The sequence below is a fragment of the Myxocyprinus asiaticus genome, chromosome 47 (assembly GCF_019703515.2).
Source record: "Myxocyprinus asiaticus isolate MX2 ecotype Aquarium Trade chromosome 47, UBuf_Myxa_2, whole genome shotgun sequence".
NCBI lineage: Eukaryota > Metazoa > Chordata > Actinopteri > Cypriniformes > Catostomidae > Myxocyprinus > Myxocyprinus asiaticus.
Genome location: NC_059390.1, coordinates 16,285,120 through 16,308,345, shown reverse-complemented (window position 1 = coordinate 16,308,345; position 23,226 = coordinate 16,285,120). Strand labels below are relative to the sequence as shown.

Sequence of the window (23,226 nt, the reverse complement as noted above, 5' to 3'; positions counted from 1 at the left end):
ACTGTAATAACATAATCTGTGGAAAAGGGGTTTGTAGAGTATTTATTTGATATAATTCCTGTCTGAATGATTGATGCTTAGCCTGGCTGGTTCGGTAAGTTTTGTCAAAGTCGGTCTGGCTGACCTCAGAGGAATGAGTTCTCTCATTGCTTCGATGAACAGACAGTACATTCACTGAGACTTGGGAGAAGACTTCTCTCCACTAATATCATGTTGTAGTGTCCATGATGAGCCAGTCGGAGTGCTTACATTGTATGGTCCCTCTCACACTCTCACAGAAAAGTGCATAGAGGGGACACAGTAGGTAATGTGTAAGGACATGTTGATAGATGGCCAGTTTTACAGGCTTCTGGAACCTTATGGGGCTTTTCCACTGCACGGTACGGCTCGACTCGACTCTGCTCGCTTTTTGGGGGTTTTCCACTGTGGATAGTACCTGCTACCTGGTACTTTTTTTAGTACCACCTCGGTCGAGGTTCCAAGCGAGCCGAGCCGATACTAAATGTGACGTCAAAACCCTGCAGATCACTGATTGGTCAGAGAGAATTTTCACTACCAGCGTCACTGGATTTGTGACACGGGACATCAACCCGCTAATTTTAAAGTTAGCAACATCGACAACAATATCATTTGTTCACGCGACTTTCGAATTATAAAAAAGAAATGGCTGTGCGCAAAACCACGCAGTGGTCAATAAATGAGGTGCAGACGTTCCTCTCGTTAGTAGCTGAGGAGAGGATCCAACGAGAGCTGGATGGGACGACGCAACTATGACGATCAGCCTATAATCCCACCCACGTTGAGGCTGCACTAAACTGCAGTGGAAAAGCAAGCTCAGAAAAGTAAAGCGAGCAGAGTCAAGTCGAGTCGAACCATAACGTGCAGTGGAAAAGTGCCATTAGTGAAAACCACCCGGCAACCTCCTGCTGTGTGTGGTCAGTGTTGACTGGCTGAAGGAATAACACTGGCACAGAAATTTCTGTGATGATTTTCCCTTACTGTTTCAAGAACAATGCTTACCGATGGTCAGTCCAGTAGGGTGAGGTGTTGTTCATTGATTAGTGGAGTATCTGAAAGACCAATGCTACATTTTGCCACGGCATGTGTTAAGTTGATCTGACCCTTGCTTACTGAAGATAAGCAAAGATCCAATCATGAAAAAAGAGATCAGATGTTGATCCAATCATAAAGCAGGACCTAGCATAAAAATCCAGTCAGCATGGGATAGTGACTGCCCACTGGACAATACCCGAAACATGCAAGTTAGCGCCTTCAGCCAGCATAATGAGTCAAATGAAAATACTTGCTTAATAGAGATAGATAGATAGATAGACAGACAGACAGACAGACACAGACAGACAGACAGACAGACAGGCAGATTGATAGATGGCTGTGACTCTCTCCACAACAGCTGTGAATGGAGAGTAAGCTGAGTTCAAACCACAAGATCGTGTTTACAGAATGAATTAAACCCCCTCAGTACCGTGAGACAGCTAAATGTAAAGTAATACAGTGGGCTTTGTGCTGATGCCTTGCTGCATGTCTGATGCAGTGGGCTGACCTTCTCTCTCTCTTTGCTCTGATCTGGGCAACACTTTAGATTCGTTGTACCTCTGCCAGCCTGCTCTTCTCTGGAGCCGTCTGCCAGCCTGTCTGCGTGAACCCACTGACTAGGAAAAAGGGTTGTTGTTTTTCACTCTAGACTCCAGAGAGACAATATCTTATCTGTCTGGTTCAACTTGCCAAGCCTGCTGACTCTGAACAGAGGTTGAGGTGGTGGTCCTTCATTCAGAACCTGTGATGTTGGCTATATCAAATGAACTGAAGGTAATGGTCCTGAAATTGATTTATCAAGTATGGGAAACAAAGATTTGTACACAAAATATGAAATGAATGGTTTCAGTTGAAGAGTTTAAAGGGATAGTTCACTCAGAAATGAAATTTATCACCATTTACTTAACCTTATGTTTTTCCAAACGTGTAAGACCTTAGTCAGAAAGTCTTTTATTGTATAAAAAAGTGAATGGTAACTGAGGCTAACATTCTGCCTTACATCTCATTTTGTGATAAAATAAGTCATATTGGCTTGGAACATGAGGGTAAGTAAATGATGATAAAATGTTCATAATTGGGTGAACCACCCCTTTAAAACCTATAGAAGTGACCATACTTACACCCTGAGTCATTAAGATCCATAGCTGGCATTTGTTAATATCTTCTTTACAATATCCTCCAGTACTAATGTTCATGAGAGCAAGAAGAAAATCAAGTCGTCAAATTTATTGTATAGCGCTTTTTACAACAGGTGTTGTTTCAAAGCAGCTGTACATGAAACTATGCTATAACAGAAAATGAATGAATATACAGTAATGCCAATATTAGTTATTTATGTTGAGGACTATTAGTGGTTAAAATTAGTAAACTAAGTAAGTGTTGTGGGTCAGTGGTTAAACAAAATGATTTTGTATGAACTATAAGTTTTAGTGTTAAAATCCTTGAACTCATCTCGAATTAACTGAGGAAATATACATAGATGCATTGTCCTTTGATTATGGCCGATTATTAGTGGTTAATTCATTATCTATGTAGTTCTTCTTTTTTTTTTTTTAATTAAGAGAATGTTATCCCTCCTTTGACCAAGTTGATATACAGGTGCATCTCAATAAATTAGAATGTCGTGGAAAAGTTCATTTATTTCAGTAATTCAACTCAAATTGTGAAACTCGTGTATTAAATAAATTCATTGCACACAGACTGAAGTAGTTTAAGTCTTTGGTTCTTTTAATTGTGATGATTTTGGCTCACATTTAACAAAAACCCACCAATTCACTATCTCAAAAAATTAGAATATGGTGACATGCCAATCAGCTAATCAACTCAAAACACCTGCAAAGGTTTCCTGAGCCTTCAAAATGGTCTCTCAGTTTGGTTCACTAGGCTACACAATCATGGGGAAGACTGCTGATCTGACAGTTGTCCAGAAGACAGTCATTGACACCCTTCACAAGGAGGGTAAGCCACAAACATTCATTGCCAAAGAAGCTGGCTGTTCACAGAGTGCTGTATCCAAGCATGTTAACAGAAAAAGTGTGGAAGAAAAAGATGCACAACCAACTGAGAGAACCGCAGCCTTATGATTGTCAAGCAAAATCGATTCAAGAATTTGGGTGAACTTCACAAGGAATGGACTGAGGCTGGGGTCAAGGCATCAAGAGCCACCATACACAGACATGTCAAGGAATTTGGCTACAGTTGTCGTATTCCTCTTGTTAAGCCACTCCTGAACCACAGACAACGTCAGAGGCGTCTTACCTGGGCTAAGGAGAAGAAGAACTGGACTGTTGCCCAGTGTTCCAAAGTCCTCTTTTCAGATGAGAGCAAGTTTTGTATTTCATTTGGAAACCAAGGTCCTAGAGTCTGGAGGAAGAGTGGAGAAGCTCATAGCCCAAGTTGCTTGAAGTCCAGTGTTAAGTTTCCACAGTCTGTGATGATTTGGGGTGCAATGTCATCTGCTGTTGTTGGTCCATTGTGTTTTTTGAAAACCAAAGTCACTGCACCTGTTTACCAAGAAATTTTGGAGCACTTCATGCTTCCTTCTGCTGACCAGCTTTTTAAAGATGCTGATTTCATTTTCCAGCAGGATTTGGCACCTGCCCACACTGCCAAAAGCACCAAAAGTTGGTTAAATGACCATGGTGTTGGTGTGCGTGACTGGCCAGCAAACTCACCAGACCTGAATCCCATAGAGAATCTATGGGGTATTGTCAAGAGGAAAATGAGAAACAAGAGACCAAAAAATGCAGATGAGCTGAAGGCCACTGTCAAAGAAACCTGGGCTTCCATACCACCTCAGCAGTGCCACAAACTGATCACCTCCATGCCACGCCAAATTGAGGCAGTAATTAAAGCAAAAGGAGCCCCTACCAAGTATTGAGTACATATACAGTAAATGAACATACTTTCCAGAAGGCCAACAATTCACTAAAAATGTTTTTTTTTATTGGTCTTATGATGTATTGTAATTTTTTGAGATAGTGAATTGGTGGGTTTTTGTTAAATGTGAGCCAAAATCATCACAATTAAAACAACCAAAGACTTAAACTACTTCAGTCTGTGTGCACTGAATTTATTTAATACACCAGTTTCACAATTTGAGTTGAATTACTGAAATAAATGAACTTTTCCACGACATTCTAATTTATTGAGATGCACCTGTAGGTATCATTCAGTGAGGAGCATCGCAGTCCAGCTGGAAGCTTATGGCAAATAATTTCGGTGAACTCCATCCTGAGCCCATGCTTCAGACAGTGGCTCCTGAAGAATCCCATGTCTTTGAGCTTGCATTAATTCATCCTCTGCAAAGTCTGTCTTAGCAGACTGAAGTGAAGTCTGGCTGGCACATGCTGCAGTTGGTCATCATCTCTCAGTGACACAGTGGGAGTTGGACCATCAGGCAGGTACTTCCAGCTGGAATTTGATAAACTGGATTATAAGCCACTATGTGGGTAGGTGAAAGAGAAAGAGAGAGAGGATGTGAGAATGTGTATGTTTTTATGTGCATGCTCATGTTTGTCCACCTTGTAGCTCTGTGTCAAAGTTGGTTTTCAAACTGGGGTCATCAGTCAAATGTATATACAAATGGAAGACAAAAGGGTGCACCGTAGAACAGATTGAAAATGTGTGTTTGTGTGTGTGTTGGGGTGCAGAAATTTTTCCGTTTAGTGTTGCTATGTGGAATTAAGTTTAGCATCTGTTTCTGTAATAGGCGTTCATGTGGTGAAAGTTTTATGGGAAACCCATCACCATTATTTGATGCATTAAGACCAAAGTCATGGTGAGTCCCACTACTGGGAATGTCATCTGTGTAAAACATTTGACTTGTCTTTTCCACACCCAGCACAATGTCAGTGCACCTGTGTTTCCTGTTCGTTTTCCCTACGAAAAAGAAAATGAGAAAAACTCCACTGATATTAGCTAGTGCAGGTGAATTGGGCAAAACAGGCTACAATGGATTTATGTAATGCTCTTTGCCAAGAGATATGACAGAAAAGTCCACAATTGCACAAATAAATAAATTTAAAAAATCAAAGCAACAATGAACAAAGATGATTAGGCATACAATAGCATTTTTGTCCTAGGGAAAATACACAGGGAAAAGACACATCTACTGCACAGGGCATTCTTAAATGTGAAGTGTGTCATTTTCTCGATGTTAAAATATTTTCATCTGTCCTAGCTTAATATGCTGAGTCAACTAAAAGAAAGCCATTTGTAAGCTGATTTCCCCCAAAAGTGTAAACACTGTTGGTCTGTGGCGCTATCAAAACACTGCTCTGTTTGTTTGAGCATCCCGACCAGCCCTACACAGCAACATTGGCTCAACCAATGGCATGAGTTTCTGGTTGGGACCATCTGTTTGTACAAACAATGAAAGACAAGGAAAAAAGTGTTTGGGGAACCTGTCTGAAAACATCATTATTTTTACATTTCCATTTGGTGACGGTGGTGGCACAGAAAGTACATACTTCCCCTTTAAAGGAATATTCCGGGTTCAACACAAACTCAGTAGACAGTATTTATAGCATAATGTTGATTACCACAAAATATTATTTCGACTCATCCCTCTTCTTAAAAAAAAAGAAGCAAAAATCAAGGTTACAGTGAGGCACTAACAATGGTGGTGAATGGGGCCAGTTTTTGGAGGATTTAAAAAGGTGAAATGTGAAGCTTATAAATTTATAAAAGCACTGACATAAATTTTTCTGTTAGAACTTCTGTATTATTTGAGATGTAAATATGTTTAAATCGTCATTTTTATGGTCATTTTAGGGTCTACGCCGTTACATCATGGCAAGGAAGTAGTAAAATTTTATATATTTTTACACAGAAAAGATTATTAAGCGATTTTATCACTAAAATCATGTTAACACGCATATTGATTACATCTTGTGGCTATATGTTTGAAACAGTGAGTATTTTAACGTTTACAGATTGGCCCCATTCACTTCCATTGTAAGTGCCCCACTATAACCCAGAGTTTTGCGGGGGGGGGGGGGGTTTGTGTTTTTTTAAAGGAGGTCAAAATTTTTTTGGTACTCAACATTATGCCAAAAAATGCTGTCGATGGAGTTTATCTTGCACTGAACCAGGAATATTCCAGTAAACACCTTAACCAACAACTATAGAAGTGACCCTACTCTGTGTTCTTTATTCACTGAGTCATTAAGGTGCATATTTGGCATTTGCAGGTTTTGTATTCATGAGGTCAGCAATAAAATGCATGCCATTATGAAAAACCCATGCCAGCTTGTAAGGTGCAATGAATTTAGGAATCAAAAGACTGCAAGTTTCCACACAAATTGTTACATTCTTCTCATTTATCAGATGAGTGGATGCTGCTGTATGTTTCAGTTCAAGCTCAGTTAACCTGTGTACAGGGAAGACTCTGCACTGAATGAAGATGGGGCAGAATGGATGGGGATGCTCTCCCCATTTGCTGGCACAGGGGAGTGGGTGGGGTGCCTCTCTACCCGCTGCCTGGCACTGGGCATTTCCAGGAGCTTGTCTTTGCCAGGTCTCAATTACGGTGGAGTCATCCAGAACATATTGAAGCAATTACAGCTCCATATAAATCAATATGCTTCTGCTTTAAAAAAGTGATCTGATCCCAGCACGCTCTGGATCCAGTCTCCTTCAGGTCCATTTTGATTTCTATCCTGTTTTTCTCAAGGCAATAACATTGTTTCAAAGGTTGGGAGTGATATATGTCAGTTGAACCAGCTTTAGTTTTGACAGACATTCTATCAATTTTACCTTTCTAATGTAGCCGTTAACCTATAAAGGCTTGATGGGGGTTAGCTATGGATATATCTTTAGGAAAGTTTACTGGCATGTTAAGGCCAACAAGGTTTTGATTTTAATTTGTTGCATAAATATTTGTTTTTAAATAAAAATCATGTTTGAAATTTTATAGATTAGACCTGTCAAAGTGCAACTCCTTGGATATCAGTTATTGTTTTCCCAAATTATTATAATTGCAACTTGGGTCTCAATATTTAATAATAATAGTAAGAATAATATGTTTGTTTAAAAATGTTACTTGCAGATCCTTGAATTCCTTGTACACTGTAATAACCATGGAGTTGGTTTGAGATGGAAAAATTACAGCTATCATATCATTCTCGATGTACTGCCCAATGTACTAGCACAGCAGTATATGCCCTTAAAAATGAAACCTTGTAGTGATTCATTTCATGAACCTATTGTGAAACTGTCCATCATTTGTTATATTGCGCCATCTTGTGTAGAAACATGGCCCTGCATAGTGGCATTAGTGACCACTAGAGGGAAGCATTGGTCTTGTAGCGTAAGGAGGTCTATAAATACTGACAGGTGTCATGATAAATTGTGTCTGCCCGTGAAATAGCTTCAGATTGTTTCCTATGGGACTCATTGGCCTTAAAGGGATAGTTCACCCACAAATGATAATTCCCTCATCATTTACTCACCCGCATGTCATCCCAGATGTGCATGACTATCTTTCTATTGCAGAATACAAATTAAGATTTTTAAAATAATATTTCAGATCTGTAGGTCCTCACACTGCAAGTGAATGGTGACCAAAACTCAGAAGGTCCTAAAAGGACATTAAGGCAGCATTAAAGTAACCCATATGATTCCAGGGGTTAAATCCATGTCTTCACAAGTGATATGATAGGTGTGGATGAGAAACAGATCAATATTTAAGTCCTTTTTATTTTAAATCTATACTTTCACTTTCACTTCAAAATTCTGGTGTGGAAGTGACTTTCACTTTCAGTCACCTACTGGGTGGGGCTGGTCAAAGGTGGAGATTTAATGTACATGACTTAAAAATTGATCTGTTTCTCACTCACCCATCATATTGCTTCTGAAGACATGGATTTAACCACTGGAGTCTTATGGATTACATTTATGCTGCCTTTATGTCCTTTTTGGACCTTCTGAGTTCTGATCACCATTCACTTACATTTTATGGACCAACAGAGCTGAGATATTCTTCTAAAATTTTACGTTTGTGTTCTGCAGAAGAAAGAAAGTCATACACATCTGGGATTGCATGAGGGTGAGTAAATGATGAAAGAATTTTCATTTTTGGGTGAATTATCCCTTTAAATTATAATCCTCAAGTGGATGCATGGAGGTCCATAAAGCTGAATCCTCAATTAAGCCTCATTTAAATCGCAGGATAGTCTTATTGGAGACAAGTGAACAGACATAATCTACAATTGCAAATATTGGGAACTTAAATACAAAAAGGAGGACATCCAACAAACTCTATTAAATTATTAAAACAAACCCTTATCCTAATCACAAACTGTCCATCTTGATCAGCACTGGGAAAAGTAACAGGCACCATGTGACAATGTCCTTTAAGCATCAATCTAAAGGAATGTATACAGTGCTCATTAAAATAACAGGATTATGGTCTTTAATGCTTATGGGGTACTATAGTAGATGCCCCTTAAAGGTCAAAATGTTAAAGAGCCCAGATTAATGAGAATAAAGAGAACTACATAAGACTAATTACCCTGAGAAAACTCAAAGCCTACTGGCAGAGATCAAGTGTTTTTATAGTTAACATTGTTGATTTAATGAATGGGTCAACAATTAAAAATGTAGGCCATGATTTTGAACTTTTAAGATGAGCTATTATAAACTGATTATAAACTCAGATGATGAAGTGAGCTGGCAGTCAACTTCGAGTTTTCTGGTCAGTACCAGTATTTTGTTATCCAGTCACACCGAATCTGAATTCAAAAGCAGATTTTATCTTCATGGAATATTAAATATTTACTTTGTGTGTGTGTGTGTGTGTGTGTGTGTGTGTAGGTACAGTGGGGTGCAAAAGTCTGAGAGCACTGGTGAAAATGCTTCAATGATCTTAGACTCACCCTTAAAACATAACAGTTCCTTCAAGATGCTTTAGGAAAATGAATGTTATAGGCTGAGAACAAAGTATAAATGAGCAAACCTAAACAAGTGTAGTTTCATCTTGAAAGCAAAAATACAGTATGATACTTTTTTGTGAATATTTATTTCGGTTTTCTTACCACAAAATACTCACTAGTTCACTAAAATACTAAGTCAATTACTAGTACTTACAGTATATGTATTATACACATCTCTACTGTATATCCTTAAATTAATTTGTGCTTTTGTAACTGTTAAAACCCCATTCTAAACAACACAGTTTTACAGTAATTGAAGGATCATACTGTTAGAACATACAAACACTTAAATAAAAACATGATGTGGATTTTAAGGTTCCATTTCAGTGCAGACATCATTTTTATCTAATGTAATAATACTCTGGGTTTGTGCAGGAATGGAAGGGTTTTACAATTAGTGTTATCCTATTATGAGCTACGATTAAGCATTTCATGTCTTGAAAAAATAAAGTTCTATCACAAAAACACACACTACCTTAAAATATCTCTAAATATATCTATCTTTTACAGCACATGTGCAATATGGCCGTAATGGCATATTATCATATTATCAACAGCATCAATATGTTATCTACTGCATGTATAGGTCAATCAGATCTAATGATACAGTGGAGCAAGAATCTACAGTATAACATTAAAGGAATATTTAATCCATAAACGAATATTCTGTCATTATTTACTCACCCTCATGTCGTTCCAAACCTGGCTTTGACTTTCTGACTTTCTGTCTTTTGTTGAACATTAAAACAAATGGCAGAATATTAGGGACTGACAGCCTCGGTCACTATTCTTTTTCACTGTATGGGGAAAAAAAATGACGCAATGAAAGTGAATGGTGACTGAAACGTTACATTCGGCCTAACATCTCGTTTTGTGTTCCACGGATGAAAGAAAGTCATATGGGTTTGGAACAACATGAGGGTGATGAGAGAATTACAATTTTTGGGTGAGCTAGTGTAAAGGATACAGCTAGTCAGAGTTTCTGTATGATTGTGTTTTGCAGGTTACCGATTATTAGAATAAACTGTATTTGAGAAAATGTGACCAGAAAGAGGCATCTGAGTGGATCAGTCTGTGACAGAGCAACACATTATTGCTAGATTAGGTTTTAGTTTCAGCTGGCATACTTTGTACAAAACAAAGAAATATTGTGATGTGGCAAAGTAAGTATTTGATGTAGCCACAACTCAAGCCCTCATTTATAATGTGCATGTTTTTAAACATATGTGCTGAAGAGTGCATGTGTATGTTGACCAGACATGTCCAAAACATCGAGGTTGCTTTACACAACAAAAGACCAGTCACTGGGTGTCCGTCCATACTAGACCAAAAAAGAAACAAGGTAGAAGGTAAGACATGTTAAAAGATAAGAACAGCATGATATGAGTTCACCAAAGACCTCACAATTCCTCCATCTCTCCACATGGTGACAAACGGATAACATCTACAATTACAGGAAAAAGTTGACAGCACATGACGGCAAAAGAAATAACTTCCTGAAAACAAAGATGTGAAGTCATACAGGTTTGGAACAACATGATGGTGTGTAAATGTTTTCATTTCTGGTTGAACTATTTCTTTAAAATTGGCATTTTCCCCTCAATATTTACTTGAAACCACCTTATTAGAAACAATACTGTAACATATATGTCATACTATGGGCGTGTGTGTTTAATGCCTCACCTGAATATCTGTGAGCTCCTTCATCAGTCTGGAGGCAAGATGAGGGCAGTTTCCCTCACATGGAATATGTAGATTCTGTGGGGAAGAATAGTAAATAGTAGATACACAATGTGTTTCAAACATTGGCTGAGATGCATAGAACCAGATGGGTAATCTATTATTTGGCCTGCATGCTTTGATAATGAATCAGCATGAAGCCAGTTTGAAACACACTGAACTCACCTCTCCCTGATACAAAATCCTGCCAACTGGACTAACGACACAAGCCGTTCCAGAACCAAACATCTCCTTCACTCGGTTTTCTGCCAGGGCCTGACGCAGGTCGCCCATGGTCAGATAGCGCTCTGACACTTGAAACTCACCCTGGGCAGAATTTGCATTGTACAGACATAAACAGTACGGACATCAGTATCAAGTCTATTCTCACTGGTTTTGACAGGTCTTACCCATTTGCGAGCAAGTTCCAGGATGCTCTGCCGTGTAATGCCTGGCAGAATGATTCCATCTAGTGGTGGCGTTGCAAGTTCCTCCTCTGGAAAAAAATAAATAAATAATCCACAGGTTGGCTTTATTTTTGGGGTCTTTTATGAAGATATACAGTATGTTTATAAGTTGTATTGAAGTATATACAAATGATATACATTATATTATATTATTATATTGCATACATATAGATATTCTGAGCTGCCGTATAATATTCTCCTCTTTTTGCAATATCATGAAGTCCTAAGAAGTTAACATTAAACAAACAGTTCACTCAGAAATGAAAAATCAGTCATCATTTATTGTCATCTTTCCTCTGCGGAACACAAAAGGAGATGATGTATAGAATGTTACCCTTTAGTCACCATTTACCATTTCAAGTAAAATGGTAAATGGTGACTGAGGCTAACATTCTGCCTAACATCTCCTTTCTATGTTTCACAGTAGAAAGTCATGCGTGTTTGGAGCAACATGGAGGGGAGAAAATGCTTATAGAATTTTCATTTTTGTGTGAACTATCCCTTTAAGAAAATTATGCTCTATACCTCTTACGGTATGTACAATGTAAACACTGAACAAATTGGTCTACCAATGTCTTTTCCGATTTGTGTCAATTAAATAGCACATAAAGCTGCTTACTACATTATAGTGCATTTTTTCTGTATGAAGGCTAAACAACAGAGAATAAATGACGAACCACATAATTTGAATAACATTGACACTCAAATAGACCACTAGAGGTCCTTAGTGATCTGCACCAAGAGAGAGAAATCATTAGGGCTGCCCCTTAATTAGTTGACCAAATGTTAGTCGATGAGAAAAGTCTTGGTCAACCAAGTTTTGATTGGTCGGTTGGTCGCAGAAAAAAAAAATCCACAGGAAGTGGCGAAGTCACGCAGTCAGTGACTTGATCGTTTACACGGCTAGTCCATGCGGTAATTAATTATGTCAGGCAGGAAATCCAAAGTGTGAGACCATTTCGAGAGGGTAAAGGATGACCCCAAGAAGGTGACATGCAAACTCTGCAGGCAAACGTTCGCCTATCATTCATCGACTTCAAAAATGGCTTATCATTTGAAACATGTAAGTAGCCTAACGTTAGCCACTTAGCATGGCCGCTCGCTCTGATGTTAGATAACCTAGATAAATATGTGCTATGAGGCTTATCCAAGTGTTCGTAGGGAGTGATTAAGCTAAATTAGTACCTCGTTTACTGCATGTTTAACTTAATGAGCATTTCTCTCTATAAGTTAACAAAATGTTCAGACAGTATCCTTGCTGGTTTTTCCAACACATTCAGAATCATTACCGCTTTTGCTGGAGTCGCTGCGGCTCGCTTCGTGCATGCGCTTGTAAAATGTATATTTTAAAGGCTCGTTATTACAGTTTAGTATTTCTCTGTAATGTAGAACAGTGTTAGCAATGTTACTTATGACATTCTTTCTCAGCCCTGGAATTCAAACCATTTTCTGATGCCCCCCAAAATAAATCTATTTAAGTAATTAAATATCATAAATGTGCGACAACTAGTCACCTAATGGGCAGTGGTGGCTCAGCGGCTAAGGCTCTGGGTTACTGATCAGAAGGGCAGGGGTTCAAGCCCCAGCACTGCCAAGTTGCCACTGTTGGGCCCTTGAGCAAGGCCCTTGACCCTATCTGCTCCAGGGGTGCTGTGTCATGGCTGACCCTGCACTCTGACCCCAGCTTAGCTGGGATATGTGGAAAAAAAAGAATTTCACAGTATATGTGCAAATGTATAATGTGTGATAAATAAATATAATTATTAATTATAATTAATTATAATGGCTTAAACTAACAACTACTAGTTGACTAGGAAAATCTTTGGTCAGGGGCAGCCCTAGAAATCATAATTTGTAGATCTACAGATAGGATGGCTTATTTCTAATCCTAGATACTGTTTTTCAAAATCCACATCAACATATATTCAATATATTCTTTCCATAAATGTAAATAAACTTACAGTGGGTTCCAAAAGTTTTAGACTGCTAGTGAAAATACTTCTATTTTGCATTCCTTTCAGTTTAAATAATAATTAATTCATTATTAATTATATTATCAGCTAAATAATTTGATTGAAATGGAAAGCTGATTTGAAAAATAAACATGCATTTCACAATTTTTCAGTATTTGGCCTGTCTCCCTTTTGCTTTAATGACAACATGCACTCTAGCTGGCATAGATTCCACAGACTGACGTAAAAATTTCCAAAGAGCATCTTGTGTGATTCAGTGGAAGCAAAGTTCAAAGGAGTTTACATGGTCACTGTCACAAATTTGCTTACTTTTGATTAGTGACCTAGAAATAGTGCAAAATGTTGAATATTCCATTTAATTTAATCTCATAACCTTTCTTTGTTTAAAGTTTCTCAAAATCCTAAAACTTAGTTTGTTTACAGATTTAAATAAAATAAAATCCCTGTATTTTCAACATGGTCTGTGACTTTTGGACCCCTTTGTGAGTAAGTGCGAAACAGTATGTTTTCACAATTCTAATGTTTGAAAATGGTCATTACCCCCTTTTTCATTGATCCAGTAGAGGAAAAGGTTCATGGTGCCAACTTCAGTGATCTGATGATCATCCCCATAAAGCCACAGAACCTGCTGACAGCCGTAATCCACTGCCTCATATTGGGCATAGATAGATGCGCCATAGTTCCTAAAAAATATGGGAGGTCGTACACAGGTACACTTCAGCACAATGAAAGATCTGTGCCCTCTCCCTGAAAAACCCCATTGCCCTGCTGCATTATATTTTTGTCAGAGGTTGATGCTGCTTTACTTGCAAGAGGCTCTGAATATATTTTGCTCAGATGCAGGAAGTTTTGTACCCCTGGAATATTGACTGCTATCTTCTGTTGTATGTAACTTTCTCAACATAGATTTGATACATTTGATATAATAATAATAATAATAATAATAATAAAAACTGGGAATGATTATATTCTTGTTTTAAAGTAAAAAGAAATTAGATCTTATTTTCAATTTGTGATTTAATAATTCACACATTAAATGGATTAAACCAAGCTTGTAGCTTTTAGAACAATGTTTAGAGCTCACAAATGTGCAACACTGCTCCTCATTGATTCAGTGTTTTGTTGTGCAATACTGAGTCTTATAGACACAACACACACACACACACACACACACACACACAGTGAAAATCCTTCTTAGTCACTCACCCTCCCATCTTGCAGTCTCCTGTTCCTCCTTTCCAGGCTCTGATGTATTTGGAGTCAGCCCACAGAGACACTGGTTTGGCTCCTGTGCTAAAGTATGAGCCAACAGGACTGAGAATGACAAACAGCAATGCACTCGAGGGCTTCTTCACTCCAAGCGAGGGCTGCAAACACATACATATACTGTATACTTTTAATCTATGAGTGCATTAAAAAAAATTACTTTGGCTTCATGTACACAATAGAGCGGGGTCATAAATAAGATAAAATTCAAACTTGTCTCATGGATAGGATATCCAGAAGATAAAGGAGTAACCATGGGTGAGGAAGACTAAAATCAGATCATCATTAGTTTCCAAAGATCCATACCTACAGTATGTTTTCTGCATTGTGATTGGTGAGATAATGTGAACACAATACCAACAAATCTTTGTACCCTTTTAAAACACATAAAATAACCCATTGCAATTGCAGATAGACAGAGACTCATTTATACACACAAATATACATATACTGTACAAAATATACATTAAGATGAGTTTTTTTTGTGGGAATGAGGAACTTGTTAAGCTCTTACCTCTGTGCCCATGAAGGTGGGACGAATGTACAGACTGGCAGAGTCTGACTGAGGAACCCAGTCCTGATCCACCTCCACCAGCCTCCTGATACACTCCAAAAACTCTGCACCATCAAAACTCTACAGCAGATAAACAGAGAACACGAGAAAGAGAGAGACTAGGAAGATCACATTCATGACATCAAGTGCACTGCTGTTAATCCAATTTAAAGTTACAGCATGGATCATTTGATACGCGACATGGCTATATTTGCCACATTGTTTTTAATCATAGTAATATCAACTTTTGTTTGTATTGTACATATCAAAGAAATCATGCAGGAAAAAAAACTTTTTCTCCCCAATTTGGAATGCCCAATTCCCAATGCGCTCTAGGTCCTCGTGGTGGCGTAGTGACTCGCCTCAATCCAGGTGGCGGAGGATGAATATCAGTTGCCTCCGTGTCTGAAACAGTCAATCCACGCATCTTATCACGTGGCTTGTTGAGCACGTTACTGCGGAGACCTAGCGCGTGTGGAGGCTCACGCTATTCTCCACAGCATCCAAACACAACTCACCACGTGCCCCACCGAGAGTGAGAACCACATTATAGCGACCACGAGGAGGTTAGCCCAATGTGACTCTACCCACCCTAGCAACCGGGCAAGTTGGTTGCTTAGGAAGCCTGACTGGAGTCACTCCGCACGCCCTGGATTCAAACTTGCGACTCCAGGTGAGGTAGTCAGCTTCTTTACTTGGCCGCTATGAGTATTTTGTATCTTGACCATACACTGAATGTTGATGCAGTAAAGAGGGGAGGGACATCAGTCTTACAGGCAGACAAGCTCTATGTGCAGACTTCAGCATCCGCTTCATGTTCAGCATGGGTCTGAAGAGACGTGTCTTGTTATCTGGACCACGATACGCCTTCATGCCCTCAAAAAGCTGCCCTCGGAATACAGATATTTGTGTTTAAACAACAAATCTGTAATTGTTAGCTAGAAAGCTTAGACTGCCAATACACTTTACAGATAAATTGATTTTATTTGTGTCTCCAATGACAAATAATATTGAACACACCTAATAGTTGTTCTTAAAGGAATAGTTCACCCCAAAATCAAATTTCTGTATTCATTCGCTCACATTCATGTCATTCCAAACATGCATGAAATAATTTGCGCTTCCATATATTCAAACTTGGTGCATTGCTTTTGGTTATGAGCAGGGCTTGGCATTAACTTTTTGGCTTACTGTGGCTAGAGGTATTCCAAACTAGCCACTTAGCATTTTCACTAGCCAACATCTTCCACCCAACAAAAAGTGATAAAAGTAACTGGAGACTGTAACTGCATGCATTTGTTTTTACAGTATTTGAACAAGAATGATATGAGTTCAGCAGGACACAGGCCTAATGATTTAAGTTATCTCTAAGAACATCTGAAGGCAAACATGACCAGTTAGAACAGGAGTGGGATAGAACAGGAGGAAAACTTTGTCAATAATGTACTTGCCTTCATGAAAGTGTACCATTGTTCTACCATTTTTAAACTGTGGCATTTGTAATAATAAGGCCATAACCACAGGTGGCTCCAGATTACTGTGGTTAGCCTCATGTAGATAGTCTTTTCAAAAAATTAACAATAGCATTTGTCATTAAAAAACAAATAGCCTTAACACATTTAGAAACATTTAACTACAACTTTCACAGTTAATAATTCCATGGAGTACAAAAGGAGATGTTAGGTAGATTAAACTCAGTCGCCATCCACTTTCATTGCAGCTTTTTCCATAAATACATGAACCTATTTTTCCATTCATGGAAGAAAGAAAGTGCTATGGTTTTGGATCAAGATAAAGGTGAGTGAATGATGACAGAATAATTATTATTATTACGCAAGTTTCGCTCTGCGCTGTCCCAGAGCTCTGGCGATCATATCTCTGGAGCACACTGATGTGCGCTGTGGTGGTTCGCACACTGCATTCGCCCCACACTGATGTGAGTGTAAGTTAGCGCTGAACGCTAATGAATACAATTAAATTTGCTTCAGCTGCAGCCACCTGCCAAAGTGGCTAGTAAGGGCAATGGAGTTACCTGCCACTGCCGATTCTACCCGCATTTGGCAGGTTGCCAAGTGTTAATGTCGAGCCCTGGTTATGCGAGCAAATGGTGTTTGGTGTCATTGATGGCTTGACTCACCAATTTGAATACTGTATGAGATTTAAGAGCAATAATAGAGGGCAAAAAATTAGGGCAAAATCAGTAAACAACGAATCAAATTGTGGTCTTTTTCTCACACAAAGCTATCATATGTCTTCGGAACTCTTGCAATATACTGTAGCACACAGGGGCACATTAACGCACGGGCTTATATGGGCTGAAGCCCAGGAGCCTGCAACTCCCATGAGGCCCAGCCTACAACTCCCACCGGGCCCAGCGAGAGGAAAGCATTTAAACGCTTTCAGCAGGAAACACGGTTGTTGACATGGTGACAGTACTCACAGTTAAAGGCATGTATTGCAACTTGAAGGGGGCCTCATCAGACCAGCGAGCCCATGGGTCCAGACGTACCTTAAAGCGCCCCTGGTAGCACACAAGTCATATGGACTACATTTATGGTGCTGTTTTGTTCATTTTGGAGCTTGTCAGTGCCTGGTCACTGTATATACAGTACGTGCATTCTTTAAAAATTCTACTTTTGTGTCCATGAAAGAAAGAGAGTCATTTGTGTTTGGAATGACATGAGGTTCAGTAGATGACAAAAAATTTTGGGTGAATTTTGCCGTTTACAGTTTGACACAGAATGACACAGTGAGTAGACAATGACAATACTATTTACAAGCAACAGCAATGATCCACATAAATTGTATATTATTTGTTATCGGTTATCTGTATAACAAATGGCTGCTATTTCATTTCAATATCATGCTCCAGCTTTTTTATGTGGTATGTAAGCTCACAAATGAAACTCCAGGTGGTGAGCACAGACCTGTACAGCATAATGCAGGGAGGAACAGGCTGGGTGTACGGACAGGTTCCCAAAAGGCTGAATGTGTGGCTTCTGCCAGCCTTCCTCTAGTCTCCACTCAATGGTCAGCATGTGGTCAGTGAAGACTGTCCCAAACACCAGGCCACTGGGTTCTGGTTTAGGCTTATGGTTCTGTGCTAACTCTATTACTGTTTCTGCAGCCTAAACAGAAAGTGGCCAAAAATCACCAGCATCAAATTACAAAGCAATATAACCCTGTTGAAATAGCCACCAGTTTAAACAGACATAATATAGGGTCAATTTGAGACATTCAGAACATCACCCATGTTAAATACCCGTCCTGGGCAGCCCTTATTATCTCTCTCCTATTCTCTCTTTATTTCTTTGCATTTCTTTCCCTGTAATTAGACACTCTTACAGATTACATGTTCCTACAGCAGCCCTCTGTAATCCCAGATTACAGATGAAAGGTGAGTGCCACACTGCTCTCTGTGTTTTCAGCAAAGGTTTGTTTGCTGAGACTGTTGGCTCGTATTTACACTCTCAATGTGAGAACACGCTATTGATTTCCAATACAGCTGCCCAGGCAGCGAGACCACCATTAATAAATCAATTTCCCTGTCTGACTAAATGAGCTTTGTCTTGTCCTCCATGAGTGAAAGAACAAGGCTTGAGCAACTGATTTGGACACTATTGGAAATTCATGAATTTCAATGCATGGCATCTGCAAGTAAACAAATTAACTTTTCTTAGGACCATTTTTGAAATTACTTTTAACCAACTTCTCTCAAGGTGATTTTTAGTGGATTTATAAAGTCATTTGATGAGCTGTAGTTCACCACATTCACTGTGGACATTGTCCTCTTAAGTTTGACAACCAGAATATATTCATACTTCTGTCTTAGTTTTGAACAATACATGTTTTGTTTTATAATTTCAAACCTAAAAAACTTGTGCTTTTTTTCTTCTTCTTGGTTTGCCATTTGATATTTTGCCAGTTTGATGTTTTGTTATTTAATGCAATGGTATTCTTACCATTTACAAAAGTGTCCAAATATGTTAAGGGCGATTACATTTGCTTGTTGTACGTCAGATCTCACCCATCTAATTCACAGACTGCCAATAAAATCATCTGTTTAAACAAAGTTTATCTGAGATGCATCATTTTCCTGCACTGATCCGAGACTGTCCCTTGGCACGCACTCCTAAATCACTGCTAATCTGAGGACTGTGCCATCTGACACCTAAGTTTATGAGTGGTTTGTGAGTACCTGACTATAAATATGCTAGATCCAATTGAACAACCATCTGTAATCTCTGTTGGGTCTCAAGATGCAATCACATTGGAGGCCTACAGAGGAGGTCATCATCACAGCTCTCATTTGTTGGACTATGTGCTTGATTGATGGACTATGTGCTTGAGTTCTTTAATGATAATTTTTTCCATTTTTTAGGTAATAGAATATCATTACAATGATATAAGCATTGTACATAATTGTTTATAAGAAGTAAAAATAATTTAATAGAATCTTTTCTTGAAAATGTAAACTTTTGTTTAGTTTGGCCATCAGAAAGTCATTACATTGCATGATTTCATACACCTGTTCAGTTTGGCTCATCATCATGAGGCTTATATGTAATTATCCTTGTCGATAGGCAAACAATGCTCAGCACTCCACCATAATGGACCTCAAAAATAAACTCTTCTGCAGGAAGCCTTATTTTTGTAGCTGACATGGTTTTATGGTTGGAAAGAATAGTGGATGCCCATCAACCACAAAATTACCAATTTGCAGGCTAAGACAAGCACACGTCTATCATCATTCTGTCTGCTGGCATCTTATGTAATAAGACAATGCAATGTGCTCTTGAAAATATTTTGGAATAGGAACGTATACTGTTTGTTAATATACACATATAGTTGGCCATTGTTTCTGAATTTTTTGTTCTTGAACATTGTTTTTTTTAATGGTATTTTTGTCATTTTCCAGTAAAAATATCTAAACATCCTAAAACAAGATATATTTACTTATATAAGGAAAATTGTGTATATAATAATAAAAGATAATAAAACTTGTTTTCAAAGAATATATCTTAGATCAAGTTACCCCATTGACTACTTTTTTCTTGTTTTCAGTATAAACCTCACTAAATTTGTTGTATTCATGCTAAAGAAATTTTTTTCTTATTGTCTAATATCATAAATAATAATATATCTTATTGTCTAATCTTATTTTAAAGTCTTATTATCTTATGCAGTTGTGCTTTTCAAGAATATTTATAATGTTTTAAGGCTGTTTAGACATTTTACTGGACAAAACAGTGATTAAGATTTATTTATTTTTTAAGGAGGAGGATCTTCTTCTTCTTCTTCTTCTTATTATTATTATTATTATTTTATTTAGGAGTCAATCTAAGACATGGTTTCAGGCATCCAGACTCCAGAATGCTGATGTCATGTTACTAAATGACAATGGTGGCTTGTATGTAATTTAGCCTGAGCTTAACAGATCTCAGGTGTAATTACTACCTGAGTCAGAGCAGGGTAGAAAGAGAGAGCATGCCCAAAGCCAAGCCAAGCTTGATTGACAGGGCTTACAGTCATCTGAGAAACTGGATTCTCTTTTATTCAGCACAGGACCTCCTGGAAGAGCTAAGGCCCTTCAAACGACTGACGAAAAGAGCGGTGCAAGGTGACATTTTCTGAGAAATGGAGGTCAAAACATGCTATAGGAAAAAGGGTTCAGCCAAGACACCAATATTCCAGTAAGACAGTATGGCCACTTGGTTTAAAAGACCCTTTCTCTATTCTGAGAATGTTTTGGAACTGATGTGTGGACACTGAAACAACCAAAAGACCAGACGAATCAGCTTTTTACTGAAGAAGAGTTTCTAATTGTCTGGTGTATCAATCAAACATCATGATGCCACTGGACATCTCGCTACAGGCAAGTGCTGTATTCATGCACAGGTATTGAAAGGCTTTGTGATCCATGCAGAAGTAAACAAACAAACAAATAAAAGAATCCATTAATAGCAAGTGATACCATTTAATTACATTACGCAACTGAGCTTTTGTTTCTGGGAAGCAACTTGGCTTTTATATTAATGCATAATTAAGAAGTGCTACTGTAACGTGAGGAAAGTAGATTGTGAACATTTCTCATAAGTGCTATGACTTACCTTAAAACTAGGAGCATTATCAGCCACACCGTTACTCACAGGTTCCTAAAGGAACAAACGTGCAACTTTATAATTTAAGAGGCATGCATGGACATGTAAAGGCTAGCTTAATTCAATCAGATCAGTTTCCAATCTGATACATTTTCAAAGTTTAAAGAAAATAAAGATAACTATACCCGCTGAAATTGACAGTGCAACGCAATGCAAAGGCTTTAATGTTAAGACTCTTAAGGAATCTAAGGAATTCATATCGCCCAATGCTGATGACAGGTTCACATCAATTTAATAATGGTCATACATTCCTGTGCTCTGATCATTGTTCAATTCACTATATAATTGAATTAAACCGAAAAGGATAAACCGAGTCCTTTTGAAGTTTCGTTATAATTGAGGATGCTTGTGATTTCATGCGTCATGCGTACGCTATATAAACTGTATTTAAACACGGGTGTGTATTTACAGTATTTGCATGATGCGCGTGCGACACCCATCTTATGAACACATTAATGACCTTTTGGTATTACATAATATATAGGCTGCATAACATCATACAATAGATTTCCCATATAATAAATATATCGCCTGCGCTCAGGTTAATACAAAATGGTGTATTAAAAAAATGCGAAAATCTATTGTGCGCGCGACAGATTTCGTTAATCTCCTTCTTAACCCCACACATGACCACAGAGCATACACTGGCCGATATGCGTGGTCTTATGTAAAACGTGGGGTGTTTGTACCTCATTAATCATCAGACACATGCATTACAGACATACAGCTCATCAACTGAAACGCTATAGGCTCGATGCGCGCGCGTTTACCTTGTGTGATGTTGGTGCGCTCGTGGCTGATGCAGCGCTCGCCATGATGAATGTGCGCCACGCACTCTGCTCTGCCAGCGTGTGTTGCTAAACCTCTTACAGATTACACCACATCAAACACAATGTGCCAAAAAAAAAAAAAAAAAAAAAAAAAAAAAAAAATCTGTATGTTTTATATGGGCCAACGTAAACACACAAGTGTGACTTGTGGCCTGTACATGGTAAACACAAATTAACTAATGATTATGAATGGAGAAAAAATACATTTAATTAACTCTTTTTCTAGTCTTGGTAGGAATTATAATATAAGGATATACTGGAAGATTATTAAAAATATGTTAGTGTTATTGTATTAGTAGCCTATTTTCTGTAGAATTATGTATTCTTGATAAGCACCTTCATGCACACACAACGTAATAATTGCTTTTGATTTTATAAGTTAGACCTAAGTTAGGTTTTAATAGCTTTTGGTAAGCTTTGGATAAATGTGGGGCAAACTGTGCAAAGGAAAACCATTTTGAATAGATATGTTCTAAGCTTCTTAATTTGAAAAAAAAAAAAAAAAAAAAAAAAAGTATTCTTTCATCGATCTTCATTTTCCACAACCACCATTTTTATTCTTGTGCTTAACAGACCTTTTTCACACTCCAGGTTTTGGAATACGGAAGTAAATGTTTGCAGGGTAAACTTTGACAGCGGTGAATGGGAGTGAATGGGAGACCACAGCAAATATTATTTTCACTTACCCATTTGCTCCAAGACCAAAAGAAAAAAATCCACTCTTACGTTTGAATGACTTTCCAGAAGAGGAAAAAATAAATAAAAATAAAAAAATAAAATAGAGAGCGGTGAATTAAGACAGTAAAGTGGGAGAAGATGCCAAATTTACTGTCACTCTCTCAGCAGCTGTAATCCAAACCCCCTCGCAGCTGTGGAAATTCATTTTTTTAAACTAATTTCAGGGTAATATAACACAAAGCATAATGTTATAAATTTACACTCAATATTTTAAAAACGTATAATATAAAAAAAAAAAAAATCGCGATATTTACGCTAATAAATAAGGAGGAAACGCGTCATCACAGTCTGTGAAAAAAGGTCTATTGGATCCATTGGGTTTCCTAATATTGCAAGGTGTCAAGATGCGCCTGGAATTGCAGTTCTAATTATTGGCCACACGGTGTCAGTGCGCAACAGGTTTTAATACAACGTTCGATCAGCCGCTTCTTACTCTGAAATTCGTTGGCCGACCGACGGCAACATTTGAGCAGATTCAGGTGTGTTTGAGTTGTTTTCAGCATTTGCGTCTTAATATTAAACTCTCCCG

At 38.2% G+C, this 23,226-nt stretch overlaps 1 protein-coding gene across 2 annotated transcripts; it reads right to left on the bottom strand.

Annotated features, from left to right (window-relative positions):
• Positions 1–9,057: 9,057 nt before the first annotated feature.
• bcat1 (branched chain amino-acid transaminase 1, cytosolic) lies at positions 9,058–22,011 on the bottom strand. 2 transcript variants are annotated; one of them, XM_051691478.1, is made up of 11 exons: positions 21,900–22,011; positions 21,079–21,123; positions 17,896–18,096; positions 15,743–15,853; positions 14,930–15,049; positions 14,356–14,516; positions 13,690–13,832; positions 11,120–11,205; positions 10,896–11,036; positions 10,674–10,748; positions 9,058–10,311 (listed from the first exon to the last, which is right to left on the bottom strand). In XM_051691478.1, the coding sequence occupies exons 1-11, from the start codon at positions 21,942–21,944 to the stop codon at positions 10,273–10,275; spliced, it is 1,167 nt and encodes a 388-aa protein (XP_051547438.1). In that variant the 5' UTR covers positions 21,945–22,011; the 3' UTR covers positions 9,058–10,272. The 2 variants fall into 2 exon arrangements, with proteins under 2 accessions (XP_051547438.1, XP_051547439.1); XM_051691479.1 differs by lacking the exon at positions 17,896–18,096 and having other exon boundaries at positions 21,900–21,993.
• Positions 22,012–23,226: the final 1,215 nt, after the last annotated feature.